This window comes from Strix uralensis, chromosome 4 (assembly GCF_047716275.1).
Source record: "Strix uralensis isolate ZFMK-TIS-50842 chromosome 4, bStrUra1, whole genome shotgun sequence".
Lineage (NCBI taxonomy): Eukaryota > Metazoa > Chordata > Aves > Strigiformes > Strigidae > Strix > Strix uralensis.
Window position 1 is genome coordinate 67,477,948 of NC_133975.1, and position 21,075 is coordinate 67,499,022.

General features: G+C 42.6%; 1 protein-coding gene across 1 annotated transcript in view; it reads left to right on the forward strand.

Moving 5' to 3' along the window:
• The window catches only part of ALPK1 (alpha kinase 1), a 30,004-nt gene extending 10,596 nt beyond the window's left edge, over window positions 1-19,408 (forward strand). The window contains exons 3-13 of the mRNA XM_074865152.1: window positions 3,985-4,183; window positions 6,166-6,225; window positions 7,962-8,048; window positions 8,771-8,847; window positions 10,421-10,516; window positions 11,038-11,142; window positions 11,568-13,608; window positions 14,373-14,526; window positions 15,655-15,817; window positions 18,119-18,305; window positions 18,931-19,408. Of these exons, the coding sequence (XP_074721253.1) occupies window positions 3,985-4,183; window positions 6,166-6,225; window positions 7,962-8,048; window positions 8,771-8,847; window positions 10,421-10,516; window positions 11,038-11,142; window positions 11,568-13,608; window positions 14,373-14,526; window positions 15,655-15,817; window positions 18,119-18,305; window positions 18,931-19,127 (3,366 nt within the window). The 3' untranslated portion in view covers window positions 19,128-19,408. The remainder of the gene's footprint in view (window positions 1-3,984; window positions 4,184-6,165; window positions 6,226-7,961; window positions 8,049-8,770; window positions 8,848-10,420; window positions 10,517-11,037; window positions 11,143-11,567; window positions 13,609-14,372; window positions 14,527-15,654; window positions 15,818-18,118; window positions 18,306-18,930) is intronic.
• Window positions 19,409-21,075: the final 1,667 nt, after the last annotated feature.

A 21,075-nucleotide genomic window follows, 5' to 3' on the forward strand; every position in this document is an offset into this window, starting at 1 on the left:
TGATGATGGGATATGGGAGGCCCTTTACGCCCTGCAAGGGATGGAGCTGGTCCTGCCAGCAGGACTCTCCAGGCACTGCTCTGCTGGAGCTCTGCATCCTGCGAACAGCAACGACTCTCAGTTAGAGAGTGGAAACGGAGAGCAGCATGTGGAACGTCCCAATAGCAGTAAAATGAAATCAGGGGCCAGTTTAACTGCAAAAAAGGGGGGCTCTTGAGAAAAGCAGGACTTATTCTCCCTCTCGTACTTTCTTAGTTGGTGAGGCAAGATGTGGTTGGTTGTAAAAAACCAACCCATTCTGTGGTGTTTTGAGCTGCTAATAATGGATCTAATGCTGCTCCCATTGAATAACACCCAACTCTCCATTGCCTTCAGGATGAATAACTTGAGCTAATTAACAGTTTCAGAAGCTCAAGCCATTAAATGGGATTCTCCGCTGCCCTGAGCAGAGAGGAAAGTGTCCAGGAGCTGCTTATTCCTCAGTCTGCAGCTATTTACTCTGTGACTTGACTGTCCTGTGTTTCGAGCGTATCCATCTGCACCTCATGGACATGCTTTCTTCTGCCTATCACAGAGGTGGTAGGAAGCTTAATTCCTTGTTATTTGTCAAGTGGGCTCTGATTGCCAGCTGAAAGGCAGAGACTGATAGAGAAGTCCTGTGCGGTGACAGCAGCTTTGGTCTCTTGGAAAGACAGGCTTTGCTAACAGTGTGTGGGGTAAAAGGGTGAAAGACTTCAGCCAAATCCATTGGTGTTGTGACTCTGTGTTTAATCTGACAGGGGACAAATGTAGAGGGAAAGAAAACCGGGCAATTTGTTAGGGTTCAGTGAAGTGCTAACTAGGAACAGCTCTTGGGAGAGAACTAAAGCACCTGGAAGTACATGCCACTAAAACTCCTGCCCTGTGCACAGGATTAGAAATTCTTTGTTGACTGCTCTTAGTTTTGGGGTTTTTAAGATTTTAAACCACAACTGCAGTTACAAATGAAACGAAGACTGAAGCAGTCTGAGAGGAATGGATATAAGCAAACACAGAAATCCAGAGTGTCTGCAAAACTGTGGGGACACTGCAAATGAAATGATTCCTGTCCCTGCTTTCTAACTTCTCTGCTTGCAGAGGCGTTTTTCCAAAGGGGACCCTCCCGAGCCTGCAAGCTGGGGAGAGGGGATTGCCTCCAGGATCTTCACTTTATAAAGAGGACAGAGAGAGTGGATTAAATCAATATTTCATTTATTTGGGCTTGTAATTCCTCTTACATCAGCTGCCACATAAAGATTTTCCCCTATTTTCTTCCCCTCCTCCTCGTCCTCATTTACTATGCACCAATAATTTCCCTTTGACGCTTTCCTGCCAGTCCTAGTGCCAGATGGCCCTGGTTCTGAGCTTCTCCCCTCTCTTGGGAGCGGCCCCCATTGTCAATGCAAAGGAGGCGTCGTGGCTTTGAACCCAAAGCTGGGACCCAAACTTCAGCCCCGGCATGAGGAGGAGCTAACCCACTAATGCAGGAAACCATGCAAACAGCACACCCTCCCACTCATCGCCATTAAGGAAAAAAACCCTTCACTAAAGGCTGTTTTGCATTTTCCCCAATGGTCCATGTATAGAAATCTGGTGCAAATTTAATTCTCTCACCACCTGATTCCACTTCCCAGCCGTGAGGTTCCCTTTGTGTCATAAACTCAATTAGACATATGCATTTCACATCATGGACACAGATGTGAAAACAAAGTGCGCACGTACCTCTCTCTCTCTCTCTCTCTCTCTCCCTCTCCCTCTCTCCCCCTCTCCCTCTCCCTCTCTCTCTCTGTGTAGATGCGCCGACATCGGCTTTAAAGCGATAAAGAAAGTGAGTAAATCTGTTTAGGGCGCTAGCCCGCTATGCAGAACAAATGTCCGGCTGCGGTGAGCGGCGACGAGTTTCTCATTGTGTTGGGGTAGGCTGTGACATCTTGGAAGTCAATAGGGTTTCCCTGGGTCTAGGCTGGGTGACAGGGAGCCGCTTCCCTGTTTCATTTCAGAGTGGCGTGGGGAGGGTCTTTGTGCATGGTTTGGGTGTGTGCCCAGCACGCCGGTGCATTAGCTGTAGGTGCTGAGGAATTTTCCAGCCACACGAGTTGGCAGGGAATGAAAGGAACGGGTATTAATTTCTCGGTGTACAGCTCAGAACAGGGGGGACGTAATTGCAAAGATTGACATCGAACTATGTTTCTGTGTGCCACACAGCATGCAGCCCTGCCTTTTAAAAAAAAGTAGCTGAGTTTCTCTCCCTGGCTTGACTTTTCTACATTTTGTGTCCATTTGGGTTTGGAGAGGGACACAAGAGGTTTCGGCATTGAGCGGAGAGTTAAATTATGCAGCTGCAAGACTGCCAAGCCCTTCAGAATAGGATGCTTCGTTTAGATTTTCCACAATGCTATTGAAGTGCTTATTTTCCTCCTGAAGAGACACAAACAGATGCAAACTTCTGTAAACACTTTAGAAATGAATTCAGTGAGTTTGGCCTCTCAGCAGTGCTCAATAGCTGACAGAAAAATGTCTAATTAGTGCAAGTGGAAATAATAGGGCCACTTGGATTCCTTCCATCCTCCTCCAAGTCTACTTTTCCTAGGAACTCAAAGGCCCTTTTGTTTGGTAGGTCACCCTCTCTCAGGCTTTTGTGCTCCGATCTATTAAAGGAAGAAGGGGAGGAAAAAAAAATAGATTAGGCGATGCTCTGCGCTTAAATATATGGCCTGTTGATGAGCATTTCGAATGGCTGGTTTGCAGTGTCAGTTTACAGGTGCTTGGAGAGGGGGATTCCTCCATTGTTGGCCGGCATAAGTGAAGTTGTGCGTGCTGGGCTCCAGGAATCCTTTTCAAGTGCCATCCTCTTAGAAAATCCAACTCTGGCTCAGGAAAAAAAAGGAAATTTGTACAAATCTGCCTCACCAAAGTGCAAACAAGCTAGCAAATGCTTGCAACAGATTGGTGTTGCAAGTCATCCTTCAGGCCGTATACCATAGGCTCTTCTCCAAACAGTTTGACACGGGCTTTCTCCTGCACACCTCAGACAGTGGCTATGCTGCTTAAAATCAAGTAGGGGTCTTGCTGTCAGATTGCGGGTTTCTGAGCTAAAAGCAAAGAGAATAGAAATGAGGCTGGGGAGGAGTCCAGGAAACCTGTCTGGTGTCTAAAGCAGTTCGTGGACATTGCTGTCTCTCTGGCTCTGCCTGGGCATTTACACAGGGAAGATGAGGGAAGGAGGCTGGTGCCAAGACAGAAATGGGAGATAGCTGCTAAACTTGATGTCTTCGTGGGGATTTGGATAAAGTTTTCTTGGCAGTCTCTCATCCTCTGATGATGCTGTGAGGTCTGATCCTGCCTCCCCTGTGCTGCTTTTACTCTGTCACGAGTGGAGTTACTCACTGACATGAATGAGAAGCACATCCTTTTTGTGAGGAGGCTTTGTATGGTTTCAGGTGTTTTCTGTTTTTTGCTTTCTCTTGCGATTACCACACGACAAAGCAGTACTCAGCCGTTGCCAGCTCCCAGGTGTTTGAGCTAGGCTCAAAATCAGGAATAATATCTATGGCTCACGCAAAATAAACAGCTGGAACATTCCTGTCTTAAAAATGAAAATATTGTCAGGAATAGTCATAATTATAGGTAATAATAAATCCTATCTGATCACTGCCACAAAGACTTTTTCCATTATATAAATGCCTAGGAACATAAAGTTTATAAGGTGAGTAGAAATTTTGAGACAGCCTTTTAATTGCTAGCGAATATTTGCTTCTCGTAATGTTCAGTACTTCACTTGCTGTAAACCTGTGTAGCCACCTTACAGCAACTAACTAAGGATATCCCATCTGTTCTAAAATGGTACGTAGGCAGCACCATTAGTCAGAGGGTTACTAAAGCTGAATATTTTCTGTAGACGGTTCACTGAGCCTTTGCGAGGTGAGTTTCTCCAAGGCTGCCCCATGGCATTGGTGTTCTTTTCAGGTTTATTTGAAAGCCTCCATCATGGTCAAGGACTGCGCAACGGCAACTGCTATTGTGTTCCTGATTGACCGGTTCCTGTATTGGATTGATGCCTCCAGAAAACTTCTTCAGATTGCCAAGGGTCTGCACAGGCTGCAGCCCACCGTGCCGATCAGTCCTCAGGTGCTCATCCGCCAGGCTCGCCTCTCTGTCAACACAGGTATGACTCTGTTTTCTCAGATCAAGCCCAATTAGGAGCTACTTGACTTTGAAGAAGACAGTTTGTCCCTTGCTGGGGATGACATGCTTACAGCCCTGGTGCCATCTTTTCAAACGCACAGCCCACTCCCAGCCCCCTTGAGCCCTCCCAGCTCCTCTCAGTAGCACAAAGGGGCTGGTATAAAGGGTTTCAGAGCCAAAAGCAGGAGAGAAAATTGTGAAAGGGTGTGGAAAATACTAATTGGAGCTTTTGTTCCTTGACAAATCTTCCCTGCTGGTTTCAAACAGGGATATCTGAATTGCTATACTTCTGACCAAGGGCCTTTAAAAAGTAAATTAGAATCCCAGCATTTTCTCTGCACTGTCCCAGCTGCTTTTTTTTTTTTTTCTTCAGTGGGACCACTTGACTATGCAAAAAATGCAGCTTACAACCCCTCGAGGATAAACTGAACTTAAAAAAAAATTCCATCATTCCATCATACTGTGGGCAACACCTGAAGGATTTTTAATGTATCTTCCCACTGTCCTACTGGGGAGAAGAAAACAAAGCCAGATAAACCTACTCTGAAAAACCCAGTTGAGGAATATTTTATTTGCAGAAAAATAGCCAGTTTTTATTTGTGGCTGTGGACTTCTCATGCTCTCACTGCCGTGGTGTCTGGGTACTGGCACACTCCACTTGATGGGCTAGTTCAGCCAACACTTACACTGCTTCACTGGCTGGAGCAGCCTTCTTGAATTCAGCCAGACAATTGAGACAAAAAGCAAGGTTCAACATGAATCAAGCTGATCAAATTAGACCTTAAGACATCTCCTGCAGCCCATCAAGCCTGCCATGGGTGACTCCAGCCATGTGACAAAAGCTCTGAGCCCTATGACAGGAGTCTGAAAGGCAGAATCCCTACTTTGTGTTGCATGCTGCATCCTATATATTTTTTGGCTATATATTCTGTGTTTAAGGTGGTTCTTAAAAGCTAAGTAGAGAGTGACAGGGAGGCAGCGTAGCCTGCAGCTATGTTTTCTGTGGTGGGATGTCAAGTCAGCTGTCTTCAAGGTGCATCTGCAGAGCTTCCCCTTCTGTTGAACTCCCTAGTGAGACCAAAATGGTTTCCAAAACCCATGTTTCCTTGGGACAGAAACCAGCAGCTCTGTTGCTGAAGGAAGCAGGCTAGACTACTTTCTCCTGGAAGAGAAATAAGAGCAGGGAATTCCAACCGGTGGGGTAGCCAGCAGCTTAGTGCCCATCCCAGTCTTGTTGCCACCTCCCCTGCTCTGAATCCTGCAGCAGCCCAAAGCATGGGAAGGAATAGAGCAAGAAATGAGTGCCTGGAGGCACCCGCCTACACCATGGGGCTTGGGTTTACTCTAAAACCAACACACAGCCTTAGCTTTGCCCGTAAAGGTGAGGTATCTGTTGTTTTCTCCTTGTGGTTGGTTTAGTGGAGCTGCACTGTTGAACAGAGACAGCATTGCACAGAAATTCAACAGAAATACCAGAGCTTGACTCGAGGAAGATTTTTCTCACATTTTAAGATTAAGCACTCTTCCAGAAATGTGTGTTAAGTAAAACAGATATATGGATAATTTCCTCTTACTGTGCAACCACATACTTTAGAATGTAGTGCATGTACATTTATGACTATTGACAGCAATAAATCTGTGTGCAAGTGATACCGGGATGTATCATGTTAAATGTCATACAGCTTCTTGATGAGATTTTTTGTCTGGCTAGAAACAGTTGCCTCATCGGTGTTTTCTGCAATATTTGTTGTATATGTGAAATAGCCTGTGTCAGAGATTCCTGAGCACGAGGTGGCATCTGCAGTGCATACTTAATAGGAAAGTTTAGTCTAAGTGTAAACACACTGGCGGTGCTGGGAAGAAGAGTACAATTTGCAGGGGCTTTCACTGATTAATATTTTTGTTCATGTCAAATGAAACATTTTTTTATTCATTTTCTGTCTTTTTTTTTTTTTAAATCAGGTAAACTTTTAAAAGCTGAATATATCCTAAGCAGCCTTATTAATGACAATGGAGCAACAGGTACATATATATTTCTTTTCCAATTTCATAGTTACTATTTTGGTGGGATTTTTGATACTAATTTTAACAGTCACACAAGCTTCAAATACAGCCAGTTTGATCTCAGGAGTGGCTCCTTACATCACATTTCTCTTTTCTTCACCATTCTTTGCTAAAAATGTGGAAACTGCAACTTTGTTTTGAAATTTCCATAATTCTTCCTTCTATATCTTCACTTAGGTGGGAAAATATTCTGGATTGACAGCCTTTATACTAATTTCTCTGCCCAGAGAATTTTAAAATGTGGACTAATTTTAAGCAATTGACTGATCTAGAAAACTAAGACAACTTCCTCCCTGCCAAAAAATCCAGATTGTTAGAGTAATGCTTACCCTCCAAATTCATGCTGATCCTACAAACTAAATGAATACTTTATCTAAACCTGTAGCAGACTACAGTGCAGTTATTTAGTATCTTTTGGTGTTAAGAAAAAAAGAGAGCAAGTCCTGGTTCTTACAGCACTTTTTTCTATTGCTGGATAGATGTGCAAAACTGTAAAAATGGGACCATTCTTTAATGCATGATAATGTTTGTAGAAATTACTTTTTTTTCTTTTCCTTTCTGTCAAATGACTATACTGCTGGTCGTGTGGCTTGTTTCAGATCTGGAGGGATGTGTAGTATTTCTAATGGTAAGAATTCTTTAGTTTTGACAGACATCCATAATTATTATTTAGTTATGTTTCTGAGAGAATATATTTTAGGGTTTTATATCTGTTCTCCATTTTCTTAGCCTTCAGGTTTTTTTTAGTCAATACTTTCAGGTTTCTCTACAACCATGAAACTTAAAAAATTTAAGAAGCCTGTTCTGGGTTTTGTTGGTTTGTTTTTCATGTGAAACTGAGGTACACATACAAGAAGGGCTTTAAACAAAATACCCGCTATCACTATCACTAGTAAGGTGCATTTCATCTCTTTGGGATTATGCTTTTCTTTTAAGATTATTTTCATAATATTCAATATTAATACTTGTTTGTTTCCCACTGAAGATGTTTTGTTAACAGATGCTTCACGCTGAGAATTGCAGTGAAATGTTCACAATACTTAGGAAAGCTTGATGATTTTATTTCATATTCTATTCTTAAATCCAATACAGATTTGATAATGAAAGACTTTGTGTAACTAATCATACTGTGTTAACACGAAAACTTCTGTTTTAATCTTCATGAGATACAGATATCTGAAAAGAAAACATGCTTTGCCAATGCCAATATAGATTTGATAACGAAAGACTTTTAACACTGTATGATTGGTTACACAAACTTCTGTTTTAATCTTCATGAGATACTGATATCTGAAAAGAAAACATGCTTTGCAAATGATATTTTGCTCTTCTGTATATACTGGTGACCACAAAGATATCCCATATTAATCCTTTTGACTGGTTTTTAGTGGAACTCTATATATTTATATACAATGACTTTTTGTCACGTCACAGGAGAGAGGTACCTTTCACATTTTAGATTGTTTTTATGCTCTATATAGCTGTCACTCAAGCTACATACTCATACAGCTGTCTACTTATATTCCTTAACGCACTGTCACTTTGTCATCTCTCTGACTCTAAGTCCTGACTCAAACCAGCTGAATTCAGTGGGGAGAATCCTGACAATTTACTGGGATTCAGGTTACCCTCAGAGGCTTAAAATGACAGCAACTTTTTTCATTCTCTACTGAGTTTTTGCACTCTTTCTGCAGGTACCTGGCGATACGCTAAGGAAAGTGATAGGACTCTCGTCCAGTCAGTCTGCTTACAGATCAGAGGACAGATTCTGCAAAAGCTTGGTAAAGCTTTTTTCTATAAACGTCTGCTCAAGGTTTTCTCTTACTTTTTATGGTACATTTGGCATATCTCAGAATTTTAGCTTGTGTAGAACACCTGCCTGGTGCCTGTAACACAGCCCCAGAGATGGGTTGTACACCCGTCTGTTTGCAGCAAGGACCTAGAGCTGTGTACCCAGCAAACACATCTTAGAAATTATATTTTATATTTTATAAATATATATATATTATTATATTTTATTACTAATCTTACCAGAAGTTGAGGAGCATTCTGAAATGTTGTTCCCTTTTTCCCTGTGCTACTCCATGTTTGCTAATGCTTTTCCCAAATTCACTGTTCCCAGAGGCAGGCAGTAGTTTATCACAGGTACATCACAGCAATTTCCTCTCTCAAGACAAGAAAATCCCTACACTTCAGCGTGATGGGCTTCTGTATTCAGGGCTTGGTACTTGAGGCCAACAACCTTAATTTTATGCTTTTGATGTGACCTTTCATCTTTCATGACTGTTGAGCTGAAATCTTTTATTAGCATAAAATGTGTGTTTATGCACAGCCAAAAGCTAAAGGAAACTAATAAATGTTCAGTGTCACCAAAGCAAAAAATGCCATGATATGGTTTTATAGTCTTTGGAGGGCTCCTGACTTAAGGAGGTGTAAAATAAACTATAGAAAGCTATCTGTAACAGTAATCTGCTTAGTGACTATTTTTTCTGATTTATTTCAGGGATGTGGTACGAGGCAGCAGAGTTGATTTGGGCTTCAGTTGTGGGATATTTCAAGCTTCCTCAACCAGATAAAAAGGTAGTGTTTCCTTCTCACTCCTTGCCAATCTAATAATCATTCCAGGTTAGCTTTTGTTTGTTTCAGAAAAGTCTTTTAGCAATAATGTTTCAATTATGCACTTCAGACAAGGTTAACATGCAGGACAAATATGCTAGCCGAAGTCTGTATTGCACATTGTTTCCGCATGCATACACAGACTTACGGACACCTTTTTTCCTGCAGGGGAATGAAGGTAACAGTTTTCATTAAGCAGAATCATCTGAAGTGAACCATCACCTAGGATGTCACAGGTGCCTCTGGCAAGGACAGACTAACCCCAGAATGCAGCTGTAGATTTTATTTTTTGATTAGGACGAAGGCTAATTTTTTTTAACTAGTAACCAAGCATCTCTATTTGCTGAGCTGCTCTACACAATCTGTTGTGGGTGATGGATTTTCCTGACACTGCAGTATTTGAGCACCTTTCAACAGCTGCCATATCTGTCTTTAACACCTTTGTGAGGCTTGGCCACACTAATCTCACTGTAGATGAAGCAACAGTCACACCATGTGTCCGTAGCTAAACAAGAATGTGAACCTAAGTCTTGCAAGTCCTAGGGTGATGCTTTAAGAAGTTTTGTAATTGTACCCCAGCATAAGATATGGCACAAAACCAGACCTTGTCACCTCTCCTCTGCCATACCTTAAAGCTTGACCTCAAGCTCAGAACATTTCTGTGGGAGCAAAGATAGGTTGTGAATTTTGTGGAAAGCATACAGATACTTCCTTGCGTTCTGAACTATTTGGCTGGGCAGACCCTTAGCTAGCGCAAATAGATCAAATCTTCCAGAGAGAGAGAGATAATTAGCAAGTTTGTAGATCTATATGTTACATGTTCATGTCTTATTTTTTAATTGGTTCTGTAGAACCAATTACAAATTACTGAAAAAAAACCCCAATTATGTCAACACCAAGAACTGTTGACTTTTGTCCAACTCTGTTTATTTGGTTTTTAAACAGTGCAATAAGCTGGAGAAGTGTGTTAAAATAGATTCTTGTTTTCTCAGGCTGTGTGATGAGCATTTATTACTTCTATCATCTCTCTAGACATTCACCACGTAGTTTTTAGAAAGACTGGGATCAACTGGCCAGTTCTTAAACATAATTTTTGGCTTTCTGTAGTCTTTTCTGAAAAACAGCGGTAAAACAGATTGAGTCTTTTTTTCAGATATGATTAGCCAAGGGTTTAATGCAGCTTTTGGTGATAACATGAGACTTCACTTTCGTTGTCACAAAGAGCACCTTGGGAAAATACAATGCTAAGGAAAATACAATGCTATTTAAGTTGAAACCTAGAACTAGTGGTAAGAGGGATAGCTGCCACTCATGGAAACCCATGCATATCCACCAGGCTATACTTTCTGCAAGTTGAAATTATTAAAACCCTGCCAAGATGATATCTCTGAATTTTCTAGCAGTGCTTTTCTTCAGATCTTGTTTGTTTGGTTTGGTTTCTTTCTGGTGTGTTCCACACAGAACCTACTTTATTGTGAGCAGTAAAATTCAAAATGCAAAGGAAAAACCACTATGATAATTTTCCATTTCTCTTCAGGGAATTGCTACTTCCTTGGGTATTATGGCAGACATCTTTGCCTCCATGAATGAGAAGGATTATGTACGTTTTAAAACCAGTGCTGAGATTGACCTGGTAAGACTTGGTTTGGTATTTGTGTGTGTAGATTGTTAGATGGGCTGTATGTTGTTGTCCCAAATTCACCTACACTTTGTTCTTCCTCCAGTTCCTCTCCTGTGCTGAGAGGGCTGAAGAAACTTCCATTGCTCCTGGTGGAAAAAGTTTATTAGCACTTAGATGGAAGAATGCCTTGCTTCAGGAAAAAGAAAGCATTAAGAGTATTTATAGAGCATGTATGTCTGTGTCTGTGTAATATATAGAATACTTACAGGTCAGAAAGTGACACATTGATGGCAAATCTGAGCAAAAAGGCTCCTGCAGAAACAGACCTGGCTGTTGTTGTTTAAGATATGATGTCCTGCTCTGTCAAGACTCAAAGGTCTCAGCAAGCTCAGGGAACCTACAAAGTCAAGAAACAAATCCCAAGCTGCCTTGCTTCAATCTAACAAGGTTGCTTACCAGGTAGACCCCTCTCTTTGAAAAGAAAGCCTTTGAGATGAGGTTTTCCCTCTTGGTTTTTTTTTTCATTTCACTAGAGCCTTCTCCGAGAATTCAGTCATCGCTTATTATCAGCTGCTGAGGCCTGCAAACTAGCAGCAGCTTACAGCCAGTACACACCACTGTTTGTCCTCACAGCCGTGGTAAGTATTAGTCTTCACTCTGAAAGTGTTATTTGTGTAAGAGAAGAGTCCAGGCTATTAAATTTGCCTCTAATCTGTCTTTTAAACATTGCATCATACAGGGTATTGTGTCTGTGTTGTGGGTGTGACACTGTATGTTGCTCTGAACTCCAATCACGCTAAGCAGACAGGCAGAAAGCAGTATCTGTTGACAGAGTGAGGATGGGATTTCAAGCCCATCTGGGAATACTGCTTCTCCTATAACTACAGCTATATTTCAAAGGGAAAAGAACAAGGTTATTTCCTCCAGGAGACACAGCAGCAGGCAGTTAGAGCTGATGTTTGCTTCAAATTGTATAAAGGAAAGAAATATTTTTTCCTCCCTTTATTTATCTCTGACAGGTTCAGGTTTTTAATTCCTTCATTCCTCTTTCATCCCCTCCCAGAACATCCGTGGGGTGTGTTTGCTGTGCTATAGTCATTCCAAGGACTGTCCTCCAGAAAAGAGAAAGTTCTACTTGTCCGAAGCCAAAGAATCCTTTGAGATCGGCCTCCTCACCAAGAATGATAAGAGTCCCGTCACCAGCAAGCAGGAGCTCCATAGTTTTATTAAAGCTGCTTTCTGCCTCACAACTGTGCATCGATGGCTCTATGGGGAGGGTGAGAAACTCCGTGAGGTGAGTCAACTATGTAGAGAAGCCATGGAAAAACTGCATTCATACAGCACTCCATTTACAGAAGAGAAAGAGAAAGGAATGCTTGCCAAGGAGATCATGTCTCTGATCACATCCGTGAAGAAGCGCCTGCAAGTGGAAAGCTTCCCTAATTCTGATGCCAGGTCTTACGTTCCAGACAGTTATAAAGGGAAAGTGGAAAAACCTATCCTGCAAGGGGAAGCCAGCTTTGAGAAAATCCTTGCCATGCATTCTCAGCATCATCTGTCAGTGTGCGAAGTGTTTGAAAATACTTGCAGGATTCATAAAACCAATCCGGGAGAAACCCAAGTGGGAGCTTGTATCACAACCTTAAGAACAGAAACCAGAAACATAGACACTGTGTGTACTACTGAAGAAATAGTGTACCAGAGGGAAGGCACTGCGAAAAGGCTGAATTCAGCAACAGCAGGAAGTAGCTCAGAGAGACTCAGTGGCCAGAGAAATAAATGCATTGGTTCTTGTGTGATGAAGATGTCCTTAGATGAAGAGATCAAGCCATTAGAAATAGAAATAAATTATGAAAACAGTGTTTCCAGCAGATGGCAAAACAGGAGTTCTACTTCAGAGAGCTCTTGGTGCAAGCTGTCAAAATCAAGTTACTCTTCCAGCTGGGAGGAACTAAACTGTAATAGCAGCAAAGGGTCTCCCAGGGAAGGGCAGCAGCAGGAAAAGGGCTCAGCGGAGGAAGAGTGTTGCACAACAGAATCTGATGAAAATGCTCAAGCTGCATACTTGCGCCCATTGCCTCTCAGAGCCTGGCCTCCTTCTCCTCGAGAGCCTGTACGTAGCTCCTGGGGATCTCCTCAGCCTCCCTTAGAGGTAGATGCACCTCTCGCTGGGAAGCTGGTAGAGAAGGCGTCTCTTTGTGGAGGAGAGCTGCAGGATGGAAGACACTGTGGAAAGAGCTCTTCAGAGAAGGAAGAAGGGGAGATGAAGAATTCGGTTCCTTCCCTCTCCACCCCTTACTCTGTTCCTACCAGGCCGGAGAAGGAGGAGGAGGAGGAGATGAATTTCTCCTCCTGGGCGGAGCTGGGCTGCAGGACCAAGGACAGTGGCAGGGAGGGCGGTGGTGGAGCCCCCTTGTCCCGGCCCCGGAGCCGATTTGTGGGTGCCCGCCCAGAAGCAGAAGCTGCGAATAGCACAGAGGATCCCTCGTTGGAGGCACGTCACCCCACAAACGGGGGTGCTTCTGTACTGTCGACGAGCATCGAGCTGAAAACGGCCGGCGACTCCTCTGTGCGTGACTGGCTGTGGAAATCTGCTGTGGTGGGAAATGGATCTCACAAAGTGCCTGAAGTTGACACCCAAGCAGAAACAATAGATGACACTGAATTTGATTTCATCGGTACTGGAGACTTAATAAACAGTTATCCTACAGCCTCTGTTCTGAAGCATCAATCAACTCCCAGTGCACCAACAGCTTTGCCCTTGGGAGGAAAGATACCCGTAACCAAGCACTTTGACTGTATCACTACTGAAGAAGACGAAAAAAAGTCTTGGGACATGGTGAGCAGCAAGAGACAATCCAGTTCATCTCTAAGTTCATGGTGCAAATCAGCACAGATGCCAAATAGTTCCCCTGAAGGTTCATTTCTGAACCCAAGTGGTTTTGTCTTCATGCCTGGGAGAACGAAGCAAGAAATCCTTGACGCTCGATTTCTGAATGATGATGATTACATGAAGCTTCTGGCAGGGGTGGAACATAATTGGCTTGTCCAGAGACTGATGCCTACTGGAATTTTTAAGTCTAGACAGCTTCGTAAATCATACTGTAAGTTTCCACACAGCAATGGGCATTTTCACACAGCAACAGGCTTTTTAACACAATGTTTTAGTCATCATTTATTATGACTTTTTCTTGTTGTTGTTTTATGAGGTTTTGTGTAAGAATTTTAGAAATGAAAGGACACTCCCTTGACCCATTTTCTCCTATTTCTTCTTATCCATTTGCACATCTTCGTGGATGTGCTTCATGGAAATGGGCTCCGTCTCCATGCCCGCTCAGTCCTTTCTGCTTCAGTCCCTTCATGCAAGAGGTTACTTAGGCTGGTTGAACTCCCTGTGCCAGTTCATCAAGGCCGTTCTACCCCATTACTTGAGTCTCTGGTTTTGTCGCCCATTTAGTTTCCCCATTTCATCCCTGCAAACTGTGTATTTAAGATAATGATTATTAAGTTAATCATAAATAACAGCCATACCATTAATATGTAGACACTTGATCAATTCACTAAGAAATTCAGAAGTTAGGAGCAACACCACTATAGGCTGCCTCACTGAGCTCCTTAAGTAAAACCCGCTTAGGGCTTATCCCATCTTGCATGTCTCAAGCCTGCTCAGCAGTTTTTTTGTCCTTAATGTAAAATATCCAACTCTTCACCTAGATACCTCGTAGTATATATTTTGTAGCCCCGTACTTTGCTTTCAGAGAAGCTTGGATATCTCCTGGGGGCGGGTTATTTCATCTCTCAGCACAGGCTTAGAGCAGTCCTGTGGAATTCTACTGTTCATTCTACTTGTGGTGTTTTCTTTTTGTAGCTGCTCTTCTTTTAAAATACTCAAAGAAATCGGGCCTCTGGACAGGCCAAGAAACAGCTGTATTCATTGGGGACTACCTGAACGTGGCAAAGGAAGGCAAACAGAGAAGTGCATTTTGGATACACTTCCTGCACCAAGAAGAAAGCCTGGGAAGGTATTGACGAAACCAATTTCTGAAACAAAATGTTATGCTATTTCTGTGTAAATAGCATAACATAATGCTATTTCTGTGTAAATATGAATGAAAATATTATTTTTGTGTAAATGCTATTTCTGTGTAAATATGAAGGAAAACTGTCTGGTAAGATTAGTCTTATACCTGTGATTCAGCTAGTCCAGTGCCCTGTTAGACAGGAGTTTTTATCAAGTATTTTCAGAAGGCAGTATGAGTTTTTACCTGGACAACTACAGAAATCATAGTCACAGTGGGAGAAGATTGTTTCTTTAGTCTGTTTCAACCTAGTTTACATTTGGTTAGATTTTGACTGATTTTCTGTAGCAAGAATTTTTTATGGCTTTCCCAAATCTCTTGGGCATTTTGGCAGTCTTTCCCACCACTCCATGTAACTCTCTACTTTTTAATTTCTGGGAAGAAAAAGCTACTTCACTGTTGTCTTCTAACAGCCATTCTAACAGCCAGTTAGTGTTCATTTGCTCATGACAACTCTCAGGCCTGACTTCACCTTTGTGCTGGGATAATATTGCTTCCATTTTATTTGACGTCTAGCTTTGCATTAGAGAATTAGCAATATAGCAATATATATATATATATAGCAATACTTATAAGCAGAAAGGTGTTTCAGTTGCTTTTCTTTAATTTCAGCAGCAGGTTTATGCAATGGGGATGCATCTGCTCTGAAAGCAGGATTAAAATCACCTATTTGCTTCATAAAGGCCTCTGCACCAGGAGAGCTCTGCTAACTACTAATTGCAGATTCTGCATTGTTATTAGAAGTAGCTTATGAATTATTATGGGTTAAAGCAGTATTTTAAGTACCTCTGAGTCAGGTCTCCCTTCAGAGTCAAGAAGAGATGACTTTAAATATTCCAGTGTTACAAAACCCCCATCCTAGGATTTGATTGATCAGTACAGCATTTTATGCCTGTAACAGCTATAGAAGAAGAAACCACAACTTCAATCACTGCCATTTTAAATGCATCACCAACAGCTGGCTTTGCTTCTGAACAGCCAAGCTCTGCTTTGTAGTGATGTTTCTGTATCACAAGTAGGGCTTCCCCAGTGCAGTCTGCTGCTACGCCAAACACTTCTCTTTTTGTTTAGGTATGTTGGGAAAGAATATAAGGAAGAAAAAGGACTTCTTCATCATTTCAGTGACGTGGAGCGGCAAATGACTGCCCAGTACTATGTGACGGAATTCAACAAAAGGCTGTATGAGCAGAAGATCCCCACCCAAATCTTTTATATCCCATCTGCAGTACTCCTGGTAAGAACTGCCTTTTAAGCAATACAAAGGAATTGATGGGAAGAATGTCTTAAGTCAATTCTAATTTTAAAATAGTAGCAGTTAGGCCACCTATGACCTTACCTGGTAGCTGCATTTGCTTATTTCTGGACAGAAGACACCTACTTGCAGAGCTACAAGTTCATGGGTGCACTGGCAGAAAAGATGCCATGTGCTGTTAGAAGTCAGAAACTCACTTGTAAATGAAGCTCAGGAGTTACCCGGCCTTTTATATCATCTAAGAGTATATAAACATCTTTTTTCAGGGGTAGTTATGAAATCTGAACAGCAAAGTGACCCATGTTGAGCACCACAAAAACGTTTAACCCTCACTAGAATCCAGCAAGTGAGGTTCTTGTAGACAAGTTGATTTGCTGCAGGACAACTCTGGGGCCTTTTCTGCATGATGCTGAATTTCAGGAACACAGGACTGGAAAGGACCACCTCGTGACTCATCAGGTCCAGTGCCCTGATATCACAGGCAGCAACACTGCATAATCCCTTTTTATACCCGTTAAGCCATGTCTTAAAAGCAGCCACGTTGTGTGTTGTGTTTTAACCTTCATTGCTTCCAATAAGAAATCATTTTAGAGCTGCTTTCTTGACATCTGGAAACTTTCCACTATTTTCTAACCTAAAATTAACGAGTTTCTATTTATTGTCTTTCTCACAACTTCTTTGAGGTCTAGATCTAAGGAAGGAGCAGAAATAACATCCCCTCATAGCCTCTGTTCTCTAGGCTAAGGAAGCCAAGCTCATTTTAGTGTCACCTCAAGATACAGGTCTCTCTTCCCCTGTTCATCTGTGAAGCCCTGAGCCTGCTCTACTTTGAATTCCCATTTCTTAAATATCGATGATCTGAATTGTACAGTGTTCCCCTGAGACCCCTCCACGCCTTTTGCAGAGGCAACAGGAATCCTTACTCTTGGTGAGACCTGCATTTTTCGTGGTCAGATCACACTGGCAGCTCAGTCATCCTTCACATGGCTATCACGAAAAGTTGTTTTCCTCAATAACAACCCTTTAGCATAGTATAGGACACCTTTAAACCACAGACACCTTTAAACCATGGTTCAGTTAACTTGTTGACACAACCTCACCGCTGATCCAAGGCCCAACAGCCTGCTTCTTTTCTGCTTACCCCTGACAGCACAACCAGTGTCTATCTCTCCACCTGTGTGGGCTATTCTCAGTCATGAGAAGGAAATGCCGATGTCTTCCTTGCAGCTGAGCGTACGTGGACGAGTGAAGAAAGACTGGTGGAATTGGCAGGGCCATGACCTTCAGCGAGGCCACGGATCCATCAGCCACCTCTCAGTGAGGCCATTTCTGTCCCTCCATCCCAATGGTCCAGCTTCAGAGATGACCGAGTGGCTGAGAGGTGGCTGGGATGTGGAGTTATCTGAGAGAGCCTGGGAGGAAGGGGCAGCAAAGTCACCAGAATTACTTTCTCTCTTGAGTGGGTTGCTTCTACCCTCTTTCTTCTGCATGACGGTTGTGAGGAAAGCATGCAAAGCTGTGAGACAAATGGCCCTGCTGTGCCAGCACCCAGCCTGATCATTAGAGGCAGGAGCTGCATCTGGGTGTCCTGGCACAGAGGTTAAAGCTGACATCCAACCCCCAGCAGGAAAGTAAAGGATCTTTTCTTTATTCTTAACTTTCAATTTGGCTTGTGTTTCAAATATGGAGAGGTACTCTCTGGGGTGCAGTGCTGAATTCGCTGTTTCATTATGAGTAGGTACATGATAGCATGCTATGCGTATTACTATTTCTGTTAGCCGTTCTGGCACTAGATCTGGCTCTATGCCACTCACTAATAAGGCCTAATGAGAGTCTGGCATCAGTACTTACAAGTCTCTGAACACAGAAATTACTAAAACAACCCCCAGAACCTCCCACTGCTTATTTACACACTGAGGACGGACCAGGTGCCAGTTTAGCCAAATCTTTTCAGCTTTCTAGCTTATTCTTTATAGTCTCCTGAAAGAAGTTCCCTATTTGCTGGACAAACTAGATATTTGTAGAATTCATTGCTCGTGGAGCTTGGCCTGCCAGGCTGATTTTGTGTTGGATCTCGCTCCACCCTTTGTTCTAGTTAAATACAAGCTCCTCATCTAAACAGCCTGTGTTTTGAATCAGCAGTGGGTTAACATGGAGACTCTTCCCATCCGTCTTATGATGCAAAGTTCTAGGAGGAAAAAACAAGACTTCAGTTAGAGCAGCTTTAGCATCCTTGTTTTCACATCTCTGCTTGCATGACTGTCATTAACGCTCTCTTTTCAGATACTGGAAGACAGAACTATAAAAGGATGTGTGAGCGTGGAGCCCTACATCCTTGGGGAGTTTGTGAAGCTGTCCAATAACACGAAGGTAGTGAAGAATGAGTACAAAGCCACAGAGTATGGTCTGGCCTACGGCCATTTCTCCTATGAGTTCTCCAACGGAACAGATGTTGTTGTTGATCTGCAAGGTTTGTATTACAGTGAACTTCATTTCTTGAGTGTCCTCTCATGTTACAGAATATGCTGTATAAAGGACATACTGTCTCTAAGCGACGTAAAGTGAGGGAGGTATGTGCAGGTATGTCTTTGCCTTGAGCAGTGCTCATGTTCTCCACTGCATCACAGCAAGAGCACGTAAGCTGTGTGCTCCCAAGTGTGCCACAGATTCATGCCATGGAGTGGTCTGCTGCATCCAATTAGAATAAAGCCAGTCTGCAAGGATGTGCCTTGTGGAACCATCTAAAGGAGAACCACTAAAAGAGGCAGCAGGTTTTGTCACACTTTCTCCTTCTTAAAATTGGCAAGCCAAAAAAACCGTCCCTTATTCAGCTAATGAAGGATTGAGCTCTTGGTTAAGAGCCAACGATAAGACCTTTTGGACTCAACCTTTAGCCCACAGGTATCTTTGGAATATCCATTTCATTCAATGTTCATTATGTACCTCTTAAGGTTCTGCTTTTGCTGAAATAGGCACAAACTGGGAATCACTGAAGTGACGTTCGCAGAGTGTGGCCTGTGCCAAGCAGGCAGTCCTGAGTACAATAATACAAAGGCTGTGATGTTTGATACCAAGATGTATCCTTTCTTCCACAGGTTGGGTGACAGGTAACGGGAAAGGCCTCATCTACCTCACAGACCCCCAGATTCACTCTCTTAATAGCAAAGATGTTTCACGCTCCAACTTTGGGAAGAAAGGAATTGATTACTTTTTTAATAATCAACACATGAAGTGCAATGAAATCTGTCGCTGCCTTTCTTTAACAAGACCCCCAGTAGAGCTGCCACTGTAGACTCACACAAGACGGTAATGCAAAGAATGACCCATAAGCTGGACAGTATTTTATCTTACACACTTTTAGGAGCATATTGTCTTTGTGAGAACAGAGCCGCTGAGACGATACTCATGTAAGTCCAGTCATGAGTTTGGCAAGTTCGGGTCTGTGCATCCAGGCTGATAATACCATGTTACCAACTTGTGTACCATCTGAACCTCATTTTGTTATAGCCATCTGTAAGAATGAATAGAAGAACAGAAGAGTAAGAAAACAGCCTCCCAAATTCAGCTAGAGGTGTACTGCAAGACTGTATAAACTTCTCATCCATTCAGACCCAGTAAGGGCAATAGGCACCATCTGATCTTTGGAAATGGAATATGAAGTAGAGATAGAAGCAGAGAGTTGTATTTCAACCATCTCTGAAATTTTCAAAAACTTGTATAAATGCTTCAGGGAACAAATGGTAATGTTTTGGCTTGCTTAAAAAATAACAGGGTTTCTTTCAGAGGTGTGTATGTCTGTGTGCATACGTGACCACACAACATCTAAACAGATGGAAATATGGTTTTAACTGTAACTGCCAAGAAAGCTCTGTTACTCTTCAAGGGAAAAATAGTGTTCTTGAATCAAGAGATGCTTCACATGAATAATTTAAGACTACTATGTTTAACAAACTCTCAGAAGGCTTTCCCAAGAGAAGAACAGTTCTCACTTAAGGACAGCATGTCTCTTCTACCTGTAATGAAACTGTGAGCACCGCGGATTTGGTGAACAATTCTATAACTAATTCCCACAGATAATCTCACTGGACATCAGTGTAGCCGCTTGTACAAAGGAGCGGTTCTGGGGAGAGACCAGCATCTAATAAGCACAAGTAAGCAGCTTCAGTGCCAGTTTTGGTTCCAGCTAGGCAGGCAAAGCACCCCTTCCCTTTGAGCCTCTGTCGTCCAGCCTCACAGAGCTGCGAGGTGGAAGGTGTTCAGGAAAGAGAGGCGCCTTTCTCAGCTGGGTCCCTGACAGAAGCGGACAGAAGGAGACTTGCAATTTGCAGCCAGTAGCAAGGACGACATATCCAATGGGTTGTGTCTCAGTGCTGGTGGAGGCACAGCCTGCAGAGAGAGCTTCCAACCTGCTTCTTTTCTGGCACATCCCAGAAAATACATTTATGAAAGTAAAACAGATGTCTGATAATATTTAAGTGATATATTTACACACTGCCTCTACCAACAGCTCACACCAAGATCCTGATCCTCCCACCCCACTCTACTCATACAACCAAAGACTAAATTTATACCTACACGATGAGGGGTTTTCTTGACCACTCTGCCCGTGCTGGGGACATGCTTTACCATCATTTTTTTACTATCCTTTACCCCTGATTTTTAACACCAGGACTGAACAGCCCATGGCAACATGTATGCTGGCCACATGCTTCAGTAGTGCCTGCCTGGGTCAGAGGCAGCTGCAGCCTTTTACTTTTTATGAAACAATCTTTTGTGGCTTTGTTTTGTTTTGTTGTTTGTTTGTTTTTAAACTAAATCTCGGGATTCATTCACGTGACCTCCTTGGACACCTACAGCAATTCACATACTGATAAGCACTCACCATCTCCAAGAGATCCAACTGCTAGAGTTACTCTGTCACAGCAAATTTCAGAAGCACGTAGAGGAAAGCAGTGCCCTCCCAATCTTCTGAATTCTAGCTGAAGAGCTGAAATTTTTTTTTTTTTTCCCCCTGCACAGGCATGTTAGCTAAAAAGAGTCAAACCTGCTGGCATGGTCAGATAATGTATACATGTGCTGTAAAGAAAATAGCGATAAAAAAGAGAGGATGGGAGCTCCTCACACAAAATGCTGCACCCTTTCAATGCTGAATTAAGCCAACTGGAGTGTCTGGGTGAAGGAAAAAAAAAAAAAAAAACCAACCAAAGCAAAAAACTCTTGGCAACATTACCCAAAATCAG